Consider the following 12,043-nt stretch of genomic DNA (forward strand, 5'->3'; position numbering starts at 1 on the left):
GGTGCGGCGGTGGCTAATTGTCGTGGCGGAGTAGGCGCCGATCCCCCGCATCACACACGACATTTGCCATCGCGTTATGCCGCATTACTGGAAGTGGTCAACTCTCTACGGGAAGAATTCCGTGTATTGGTTTGGGTGGAGACCTAGATTAGCAGTGGGCAATCCCAAATTGATCAAAGAGATTTTGATGAATAGCAACGGCGGTTTTCAAAATTAGGGAATAATTAGAAACATAGAAACATCTGAAATCAGAAAATCAGGCTCTACTTGCTGATGTGACGAAGAGTGAGTGTGATTCTTCTTCTATTCTGGCCAAAAAAAATAGGGAATAATTAGGGAGTAAAAAATCAGAATTAAATATCTAATTTGGTCAAAATTGGATTAAACCTGTTGACTGTTATAAAATTAACGGAACTATTAACGGATGACCAATACAAAAGACATAACATCTAATCACTCTTACTTTATTCCATCATTTACTTTACTCTCTCTTATCTTTCCTACTTTTTTCATCTTTCCTATTTATTTAATATAAATTCTTAATCTCCGTGCCCAAAAGTTTTGTCTCAACTTTTATGGGTCGGAGGGAGTACATAATTAAATAAAATTATGAAAGTTCTTATCGTTCTCCATTTATTATCTTCAACAGAAATGAAATTTATAGAGAGAAACTAATTAACACAAATGGTGCGAGTGAAATGAAGTTCAACGAGCCGTATGTATAGAGTTTAAAAAAAATTGAAAAAATCAGGAAGTCCTCGCAGGAAGTTCGCGACTCGCCATAATGGCGGACGTCCCGTCGCCCTTCCACATGACCTTCCGCCGATGACCGCGCCCCTCCTGTGTCCTTAAGGGACGTTCGCGTCCGTCCCTCGCCGCTCCAATGGCGGACGTCCCGCACGCCCTTCCCAGAAGCCTCTCCGATGTCCGACTAGAAGGCGCCATTGCGGATGCAATTATGACTTAGCAGTTTTGACATTGGAAAAATTCTATAAACAATCGATCGTAAAGCGGGCCCCACTCTACACTCCAAAATTAGAACGAATGGACGGAACGCAGATAAGTGGGAAAGTGCAAAGCAATCAAACAGCTGAATTGAATTCCATCAATGGCGGGTTCAGCTTCAGTTCTCTCTCTCTCACCCCTCTACTGCAACCGCGCTTTCCATAATGCCAAACCCTCTTCCTCTTCCCAAAATCGCCTATTATCATTTACCTGCTTCTCGTCCAAGAAGAAGCTCGGCTTCACGGACCAGATTCTCGATTACATTGAAGGTTATTACCTTTTTTGCCTTGTGTTTTTTTCATTATAAGAATTCGACTCTATTTCACTTATTTGATTCATTCAATTCCAAAATTCATTTGCTGAAAATGTAATATATTGTGTGGCTGAACTCTGAAGGGTTTCGTTTCTATTGATTTTGTGAAAGCCTATATGAAAAATAAATCAAGCTTGGTGTTGATATTTGATTAAATTCAACTAATTTGGTAAATAACGATGAAAGTTAGCTTAAATGGCAGTGTTTCTTGCTAGATTTGGTCATATGCGGTATTTTAGAGGGTTTTTTGTAAGCTAATTTGATTGGTAATGAACCAAGTACCAGCATAGTTTGAAACTGTGACGAGCGTTGAATCAAGCTTGAATTGATAGTTTATTGATCGAATAACCAGTTTATTGATTCTTCTTGATTCGGAATCTAATCGAACAGGCTCAGACATAATTGTTAAAGACTGATAAAAGTTCAAACGAGCTTGAAATGGTAGCGTGCGCAAACGAATGATTCGTTTACAACCCTACCCGCTGAGTGAGAAGTGTTTGTTTCACATGTAGGTGGACCAAAGTTGAGGAAATGGTATGGGGCACCTGATATTCTTGAGAAAGATGGAGATGAACCAAATGAAGATGAGGCTTCAGGTCTTATATATTTAACATATTTATTGATTTTGTTAATCTTTTGTTGTTGATTAGTGTGTTAAATCATTTTCTTATCTCGAAACAGAGGAAAATGAAGTTAGAGATGCTGTGTTAGTAACTGATGGGGACAATGAGATTGGTCAGGTGATGGTTTTATATATATGATCAGAATTTAGTAGTCTCGCTTGCATCAGGATTATGAACGTGAGCAACAGTGTACTGCTGTCATGTTTTGAAACCTTGTTGTCTGATCTATTGCTTCTGCCACAGATGATTATACTTCAGCTAATCGTCAAAAGACTTCGAGTAAAAGCACTTGTGAAGGACAAGCGTGTTGCCATGGAAGCATTTGGCGCTTATGTTGAGGTAAAAAGTGTTCTCCTTACAAATTACTCGTTGGTCAGTCGTTTAATTCACTTTGCTGTCGAAATCTGATACACAAAGCTTGGTTTGAAGTCTTTGGCTGGAGATCCAAAGGAGAAGATCTTCCTCAAGAAGGCCTTAAGAGGCGTTCGTGCAGTTATATGCCCAGTTGTACGTACGTCTCCCACATCGTGTTTTACTTCTTCAATGCATTTATTGATATAAATTTATAGGAAGGAAGCTTGTACAACATTGATGGCTGGAAAGGCGTGCAGAATGTGATCTTGTTGTCTAAGGTATCACAAATTTCGGACATGAATCTAGCTCTGCAACCTCAACAAACTCACATTGCTGATGTTGTGAGTGTGTGAAGGTTTTCAGTTGTCCGTTTATAGGGAGTTGAGCGGCATTCAAGCGATCATGAACAGCAACGCCAGGAAACTAGCTAAGGAAGATGAGGATACGGTGAAGGCCTCTGGTGTCCCCTATACCATCATCAGAACTGGGGTCCTGAAAAATACACCTGGGGGGCAACAAGGTTTCTGCTTTGATGAGGTATTTCGATTTCGTTAGGGTCTTGCACGCATAATCGTCAAAGCATGTATACGAATTCATTGGAATTTTCTGGATTGACGAGAAAATATGGAGACAGGGTTGTGCATCAAAGGGAAGTCTTAGCAAAGAAGATGCTGCCTTTATTTGTGTAGAGGCATTAGACAATGCCCCTCAGAATGGATTGCTATTTGAGGTTTGGAAATACAACTAATCCTCTCTCTTATCCTATTTTCATTACTCCTGTTGTTCTTTTGTTCTAAATCGGAGTTTGTTTGGTCATGCATCAGGTTGTTAACGGCGACGAGAAGGTTTCCGACTGGAAAAAATGTTTTGCTGATTTGATAGAAAGATCAACATAGGAGCTCGAAATCCAAATCCAACGGTTCGAGACTGGTCGACACCAGGTTCTAATCCGACCTTATTTGACTGCGTTTGTGCTATTATTTGTACGAGTTTAAAATATATGTCCAATTTTTAAAATAGAGAATTACCCTCCAATCGATTCAAACTGTATGATCAAAATCCATCATTAAAGAATCTAGTGAATGGGTATACCTCTTAAATCAAATGAACATTAGCTTTTTATCCAAGATTCTATTTCGTATGCTTCTGTCTGCAAAACAATAAAGTTAAGACACATCAACTAGGACAAAACACTAGTCAATAGTCTAATACAGTTCTTCACAATCAAGTTGTAGTTTATTGTGCGAACAATTGCAGTCAACCAACATCGATCCAAATTAGCGTGACAAAACATCACAATATACTATTTCACATGCTTCTTAAAACATCCACAACAATGTCACTAAAAATTTAGTACAACTAACCACAATATCACTAAAAATTGTCTCCTCCCTTAACTATTCACGAGTCCCACATTTTTATTTTATTTTCATTTCTTTTATATTGGTTATCACAATTTAATTTAAAAGTGATTTTAATTAAACTTTAAAATTACACTCCATCTGTCCTGTTAAAAATGAAACGTTTTTCTTTTTAGTTGTTCCACTAAAAATGAAACGTTTCTAAAAATAGAAAAAATACTCTCTCTACTTTTTTTCTCTTTGTTACTTTATTCTCTCTTCATTAACTCACAAAACAACACTACATAAAATCTCGTGTCAAAAATCAAATGTTTCATATTTAATGGGACGGAAAGAGTATTTTACTAGAAATCAGAATGTGCATTATTCAAATCCTAAACCTACATTTTACTGGAAGGGAAAATAACATAATCTAAAGTTTAATTACTCTATGTAGCGACCAAAGTTTGCTCAAATGTTTTCGACTGGATCGTGTAGGAGTACCATGTGAGTGGCGGCGTTACGAGATGACTACCGACGATATAGATGTTCTCGGAATGGTGTCAGCGACACCATGTATTTGTGTAAAGATACTTAGGGTTGATGTGAAGCATTAACTGTATTGACTCTACATCAACAACTGTAAAATATAAGCATTAATTGTTACTCCTCTGTCTCATTATAAGTGATACGTTTTTCATTTTGGAATGTTTCACTCTAAATGACACATTTCTTAAAATAGAAATATCACTATGTCTACTTTATTCTCTCTCCACTTAACTCACAAAACAACACTACATAAAATATAATGTCAAATAAGAAATGCTCAACTTAGAATATGACAGATGGAGTATAATTTTTGTTCGAGTTGCATGCCGATGTGATCATGTGAGACTGAGATCGTGATTTGTTCGAACATCTATAAATTTGGCATTTCATATAGTATAGTAATTTTACACGTGAGCATAAATCTGACTATAATTTGGCAAATGGACAAAACTTGCCTACATTCAATAAAGTCTACATCTTAAAAATAAAACAACCTTAAATTTTTGGGTCAATTATGTAAACTTTCGAGTTGTATACATATCAACATGAGTAATAGTCACTGGGTCTACCGGTGAATCCCTTAGTCTAACAACCAAGAAAACAAAATCAAAGAAAAAGTCTTGAATTAGAGGGGGCTTGGATTCAATGAGGCAAAACTTGTGAACTCTTGATCATGCTCCAAGGCAGCCATTTCTTGCTCCTCCAGTGTCACCCAAGCTTCCATTCCATCACCACTTCTCATGTCAATCAAAACAACAAGATTCATAAAATACGACCCGCTTGTATCAATGCTACTAACCCAAACCGGCTTCCCCCACCCAAAATCGACATCATAGAACCCTAATTTGCACCAGCTCGAAAACCCTAAATGGTGCACATTCTCACTTCCCACTTGTTCAATCTCTTTTATGCACTCGAGAATCATTTTCGATCCCTTTTCACCTCCTAACTTCTTCACACACTCTCCATCCACAACGGATATCGACCTCCTCACTTTATCCACCAGCGCAGGAAGCCCCAAATCACCCCCACCTCCACACATTGCACTTGCTATCCACATCAAGTTGCCAAGAGACTCTTGTGAGAAATTTGGGACTGCCCTTTTCCTTAGATTAACCAAATGTGTGAGTAGAGAAGGCTCATTCTTGGCACCACATCTCTCAGCATACGCAGCCATTGCATGTTTCCATATGAAGCCAGAGATGGCCTCCACCCGTGTAGGACTACTGCCACCCACGCCAGTCGCTCTATGCTTGAGCAAGGCCAACGACGCGCTACCAAACACAAATCTACTAGTAACAAACTTCCCCTTCTTAAACAAAGAACCCCACATCATCATTGATGCATCCCTGAGCCACGAGCCATCGACATGGAAGAGGCGAGAGGCGGAGAAATCAGGAGAGAACGAGTGTTTCTCGTTAGCAGCAGGAGCATTAGCCCAACACTTGAGGAAGAAACTCAACGCAGCTCCATCAACAACTCTATGAGATATACACACACCAAGAGCAATCCCACCACACTCGAATTCAGTGGCTTGCACGTTGGTCGTGGAGAGCCCCGCGTTGGTCAGCCCGCACGGGAGGAACTGCGCTATCTGTTTGAGATCAGGGCGCTTGAGAAAATCATTCAAACTGCAGTTTGCTCTTGCTTTGGTGAAGCAAGCACCTTGATCATCGCAGTCGATGGAGAGCTCGTCTGCTTTGATCGTTCCTGCAAGTGGGAAGAAGCGCGTTAATGTTTCCGAGAGCGATTTCTTGAGCAGATCGACTTGAAAAGAGGTGGCGATGCCGTCGTGATTTGGGAAGAAGATGACAATGGGAGCATAGGCAGCTGGAATGAGCTGATCCAACAGGTTGAGTTTGTAGTTTCTGAGGTGGTTTGGAGTTGGAGAAGAAGGCTTGATCATCTCCATGGATATAATCTCGACGTTCATGATCATGATTGATTGATGGAAATTTCAATGTAAAGGATAACTTCTCTATGTGTAAATGAGCAAGTGCTAGATTTCTTTTTAAGAAGAAGTGATCAAAGAAAAAGAAGCTTCACAACTTGTCTGTTATCATGAAAGAATCACTTCTTGAGAAATATGGAATCGGCCGACTTGATCAGCTTGACTTTTCCTTTGGACTACGGTTGATATTATTATTATTATTGATAATCTTAGTTTCTTGCGATTTAGTGTGGTGGTCCCATTTAATCCAACTTTGGAAAAAAATGGACAATATCTATCTTAGTCATATTGTCGATAAGATCCAAGTTTTGTGTCGTATTGTATGTGTGGGGGAAAAGTCAAGAGGTTCTAGATAAAGCCAAATCGTTTACTACCTTATTTGAGTGGGAATATGCTAACTCAATTTGATTTTATTTAATTTGATTTAGGCTTATCCTTTTCTAGATTGATTAGTCATTAAGTTTGGTTTTCACACGCTACTCCAAACGTCACGGTGAAATAATTAGCTAAGAGCATTCTTATTCGTGCTCTTAGTTAAGAGCATGGAAGTGGACTCGAACTCATTTTTACTCCTTATCCTTAGTTAAGAGCACAACACCCACATCCGTGCTCTTAGTTAAGGACAAGCTCAAGGGTCCCACCATTCTATTATTCAATTTAAACACTCCAATTATTAAAAACATTTATACATTATAAAAATACATTAAAAAATAAAAATTACATAATTAAAATCCTAAAAAATACATAATTAAAATCCTAGAAAATAAAAAAATACACAATTAAAATCCTAGAAAATAAAAAAATACATAATTAAAATCCTACAAATTAAAAATTACACACGTGGAAGACTAGTCCTCTAACCCCAATTGCCTCTTGAGACCCCGGATCATTTGCTCATGTGTCGCAAGTTGCTCCGAAGTCATCTTAGATGTATCGTTCATATAGAGTTGACCCAAGAGGGTCCACAACGTGTTGTTCGGGGGTGGAGGAGGCACAAAGGGAGCGGGAACGGGAGCGGGGGCGGGGATGGAGTCGGGGCGCGACGGCAGTGGCCGTCGCCTTCTTCTTCCTTGTGGTCCGCGGAACTGCTCGGGCCAGCGTTGGGGCTATCCAAGTTAGTTCCGGCAAGCTGGGTAGCCACATCATCGGGGGCGCCGTCGGATAGGGCTACCGACCTCGACCGTTCTTGGAGGAGCTGGAGGAGGATGCTACTATGTCGCCCTTATACTTCGGATGTAGGCGCCCCTCCTGCCAATAATCGAGGTACTTGAACGCCTTGAACTCCATGCGTTGGTAGGTCGCCAAGGCGGCAGTGATGATGTCGAGCTCGCTTGTGCCGCTCCCCGCCGACCGCTCTTCTTGGAGGTAATACCCCTGGAACTTCCCGATTGCCTCATTGCATCTAAAGAGGCAATTGCGCACCATACTATCATTGCGATAGATGGTTCCCCCGGCCGGATTTCATTGTAAAGACGAGTGATGCGCCACCAATACGTTTCCCCGGTTTGGTTCGTGCCGGTCCCCTCGGATCTTCGGAGACTGCCAAGTAGGCTTTGAACATCGCCATCATCTCACCCGGAGTGTACAGGGTGCGAGTGCCACGAACAAGATTAGTAGGAGTAGGAACAGAAGTAGGATTAGGAGTATAGCTGTTGTTCCCTCCCGATTCGGGTTCGGGTGCCCACCCAAATCCGGCGGCATTTTGGTCGTCCGCCGGGTAAGGACGGTAGCCACCCGGAGCTTGCGAACCTTAGGTTTGAGGAGGGGCCGTAAATTGCATTTCCGGACTAGGGAATTCACCGAGTCGAACCAATCGTGGTTCCAACCGCGATTGCCGTAGGGGTGATCGCCGGAGCCGGACATTGTGTAGTGTGGTGGGAATTTAGATGAGAGAATATGAGAAAAAAGATGAGAGAATGTAGATGATAGAATAGATGAGAATGTGATTTTTTTGTGTTGAAGTGGGGGTATTTATAGATGAAAATGTGAATTTTGGGGAAAAAAAAAGTTGAAAAAAAAATTAAAAGTGGGTAGAAAACGGATATAATTTTTTGGGAAGTGGGAAAATATTTTTTTTTTATTTAAAAACATTTTTTTAAATAAAGGGTTCATAATAATCTATAAATATGAAGTATATGTTTACTGTTTTGTACTTCCTCCGTTCCATAGTAATAGAGTCATTTTGCTATTTTGGTACGTTCACAGTAATAGAGTCATTTCTCTTTTAAGTAAAAGTCAACACATTTTTCCACACCTACTTTACCCTCTCTTACTTTTTTCTCTCTTTATCTCTCTACCTTTTTCATTTTCCACTTTATTCTCCTTTTACTTAACTCACCTAACACAATTTTTCTTAATCTCCGTGTCGAAAAGAAACGCCTCCATTACTATGGAACGGAAGGAGTATGAGTTTAGGATTTATAATTAAAATTAACTGCTGCATTGTTTGCACATTCAAATGAACCACATATTTTATGTGATGAGGTAATGCAACTGATCTGTTTTCCTATTAACTATAATCTAGTTGTTGTGAAGTATTGAATTCATATAATGAAGAAATAAGTTATGATAATGAAGTAATATAAAGTGAAAAATTATATTAAATGAGGTAACAAAGTATTCAAAATGAACTATCTATACTTGTGGATGATATATTGTATATTAGTTGTTGTGAAGTATTGAATTCATATAATGAAGTAATAAGTTATACAGTAGGTTTTATTACCAAAATGAAGTAATAAAATATTATAATGAAGTAAATGACTCTAAAAATGAAGTATATGTTAACTGTTTTGTATGAGTTTAGGATTTAGAAATAAAATTAACTGCTGCATTGTTTGCATATTCAAATGAACTACATATTTTATGTGATGAGGTAATGCAACTGATCTGTTTTCCTATTAACTATAATCTAGTTGTTGTGAAGTATTGAATTCATATAATGAAGTAATAAGTTATGATAATGAAGTAATATAAAGTGAAAAATTATATTAAATGAGGTAACAGAGTATTCCAAGTGAACTATCTCTAATTGTGGATGATATGTTGTATATTAGTTGTTGTGAAGTATTGAATCCATATAATGAAGTAATAAGTTATACAGTAGGTTTTATTACCAAAATGAAGTAATAAAACATTATAATGAAGTAAATGACTCTAAAAATGAAGTATATGTTAACTGTTTTGTATGAGTGTAGGATTTAGAATTAAAATTAACTGCTGCATTGTTTGCATATTAAAATGAACTACATATTTTATGTGATGAGGTCATGCAACTGATCTGTTTTCCTATTAACTATAATCTAGTTGTTGTGAAGTATTGAATTCATATAATGAAGTAATAAGTTATGATAATGAAGTAATATAAAGTGAAAAATTATATTAAATGAGGTAACAGAGTATTCCAATGGACCATTAAGTGAGAGCTTGAAGACCGTCGGGCAAACGACGTTAAACAATTGCGCTATGGGGGAGGCAACCCCTAGTAGGTACAATTTTATTTTGTGTCAATGTGTTTTTCTCTCACTTGTAGGATTTTTCTTTGTTTTAGTGTGTGGAACAGGAAAATGGGAACAAAAGAGTGAAAAATGGAAGAAATGGAAAAATAGGTTGAAATCCAGTGGAAAAACCCGACCGGGTGTTTTTCTTTTTCAAGAAAACCCGGTCGGGTGTTTTGCCGAAGCAAGTGGGAGTCCAGAGAGGAAACCCGACCGGGTGTTTTCCATCTCTCGGAAAACCCGGTCGGGTGTTATTAAAACACCGTCGCATTCCAGGAAGGAAACCCGACCGGGTGTTTTCGAATTTCCGAATCACCCGGTCGGGTGTTTTGTCGCGTATATATTTCTGGCGTCGCAGAATCACCCGACAGAAACACTCGACGCCGATTCCGAACCCTAGCTCCCCAATTTCCGAATTTCGGTGATTTCCTCTCAATTTCTCCCTTCCAATCTCACTTCTACACTCTAATAACTCTTCTACTTCATCCTCTACTTCATCTTTTACATATTTTAAACCATTTAATTGGTGGAATTTTGTGAGAACAAGGCAAGAAGCTAATTTTTGAGTTCTACTTAAATTAAGCCCTAAAGGTATGAATTTCTCCCTTTATTCTTCTCTACCCAAGTATTATTGTTGTTTATTGAGTGATTTATGGAAGATTATGATGAATTTGGTGCATAATTGTGGGTTTTTGAGGATTAAGAGTGGATTTGTTGTAGAATTGCTAGAATGGGTGAGAATTTAGAACTTGTTTGCATAATGTGAAGTTGAATATGTTGATATGTTGCCTTGTTGGACATTGTTGCTCATTTGTTTTAATGTTGATGAAGAGTTGGGTTGTTGAATGATAATACTATCAAAGGATGGTGTAGTTGTGAGTAATTTTGGTTTGAATTGATTGGTCTTGGGGGAGAATTTGGCTACAAGCATGAGGATTGGTGATGATTTTTGTGATATGATGAAGTGAAAACTTTGAGCTTTACATGTTAGAACAAGGATAGGATAACTTTGTGCATCTCTTGAGCTTCAATTGTGATTTTGTGATTAATTTCTTTTGTTATATGCTTTGATTGTTGATATATAAGAAATTATTAGGAGGTGATGCCTACTCTTGTGTTTTAAATTATTAGTTTGATGATAGAGATTAGTGAAAAGTACTCCATGATGATAACTTGTTGAATGTTAGCCTTGAGCTAAGTTTGGGGGAGTACTTTTACTTTGTGTGGTTAATAGTTTCTCTAGGTTTTGGTTACATTGCCATCTAATGCTCTCTATTTGTAGGTACAAAAATGCGGGGTCAACCTTCGAAATGATGAAGAGATTTACAAATGGAATGCCTTGGCCAAGTTAGATTACAAGGTTGCACAACAACCATGTCGGGACTTGCTTCAACGGCTAGGTCCCCTTCAATGCTTCGATAGTGAAGGTCCATGGAAGATCCACTCTCTTTCAAACTTATCCTAGCATTGCTTAGAATAAGTTTGGGGGGTGTCTAGTGGATTTCCTTTTACTTTTCTCTCTCTCGTTGATTTGATTTGATGATACCCGGCATGTACCCCTATTCTTTTAACTATATTTGATGATGATATTTGGGCATGTAACCTAACTTATGATTTTCTTTGTTTGTGGATTTTGTGGAATATTTTCCTTGTTCCATTTGTGTTGTTTTTGTGTTTATGTTTCTTTTTAGGAATGTTTTTCTTGTTTTCTTAGTGTGTTTAATAATCTTCCTTGGGTAGAATGACAATAGGGTGAGAGAAAGTGATGTTTGAACGAGTGTGAGGATTTGTTGGAGGAGTTGCCAATGATTATTTTGTGCAAAAATTTTTGAAAATCTTGTTGATATGGCTAAGTAACATGTAATTTTCATTTCAAATTGCCTAAAGTGAATCGCATGGTGCCTTGTCTTTTGCCAAAATGACCTTGTGAGAATTAAGCCTATACTATCACTAAATGTGTGTTTTATCTCAAGCATGTCATATGTTTCTAGAACTTGCTCGCGATCTCCTTGAGTCTACATAGTGGCTATAGAGATAAGGGAGGATGTTAGGCCATTTTTATTAGCCAAATCCTATTTCACCCGCTATGTTAATAATCCTTGTTAGCCCACTTTGAGCCTATAAACCTTTTCTTTGACAAACCGAGGGGTTGGAATTGTCATGTGGTACTTTTGAAAAATCAAAGAGAAATGTGAAAGTGGTGTTGGCAAATGAAAAACAAGTTTGTTGAGATAGAAAAGAAAAAGAAAAAGAAAAAAAAAATAGTGATGATACCATGCAAAGCATGGAGAAAAAGAAAAAAAAAAGGGGGAAAAGAAAAGAAAAAAAAATGAAAGCGAAAAATGGTGAGCAATTGACATTTGGTGAAAAAGGGGTGCCTTGAATGTTGAAAAAGAGGTATTGAACATAAG

General features: G+C 38.2%; 2 protein-coding genes across 3 annotated transcripts; one reads left to right on the top strand and one right to left on the bottom strand.

Annotated features, from left to right (window-relative positions):
- Positions 1-1,052: 1,052 nt before the first annotated feature.
- Positions 1,053-4,357, top strand: LOC125187430 (uncharacterized sugar epimerase YhfK). Of its 2 annotated transcripts, none has more exons than XM_048084023.1 (10): positions 1,053-1,274; positions 1,831-1,914; positions 2,000-2,058; positions 2,185-2,280; positions 2,371-2,448; positions 2,511-2,573; positions 2,659-2,832; positions 2,930-3,025; positions 3,120-3,236; positions 4,093-4,357. In XM_048084023.1, the coding sequence occupies exons 1-9, from the start codon at positions 1,109-1,111 to the stop codon at positions 3,189-3,191; spliced, it is 888 nt and encodes a 295-aa protein (XP_047939980.1). In that variant the 5' UTR covers positions 1,053-1,108; the 3' UTR covers positions 3,192-3,236; positions 4,093-4,357. The 2 variants fall into 2 exon arrangements, with proteins under 2 accessions (XP_047939980.1, XP_047939979.1); XM_048084022.1 differs by having other exon boundaries at positions 4,134-4,357.
- A 312-nt stretch (positions 4,358-4,669) lies between these two features.
- LOC125190648 (stemmadenine O-acetyltransferase-like) lies at positions 4,670-6,266 on the bottom strand. Its single transcript, XM_048087998.1, has one exon. The coding sequence runs from the start codon at positions 6,121-6,123 to the stop codon at positions 4,810-4,812; it is 1,314 nt and encodes a 437-aa protein (XP_047943955.1). The 5' UTR covers positions 6,124-6,266; the 3' UTR covers positions 4,670-4,809.
- Positions 6,267-12,043: the final 5,777 nt, after the last annotated feature.

This window comes from Salvia hispanica, chromosome 5 (genome assembly GCF_023119035.1).
Source record: "Salvia hispanica cultivar TCC Black 2014 chromosome 5, UniMelb_Shisp_WGS_1.0, whole genome shotgun sequence".
Lineage (NCBI taxonomy): Eukaryota > Viridiplantae > Streptophyta > Magnoliopsida > Lamiales > Lamiaceae > Salvia > Salvia hispanica.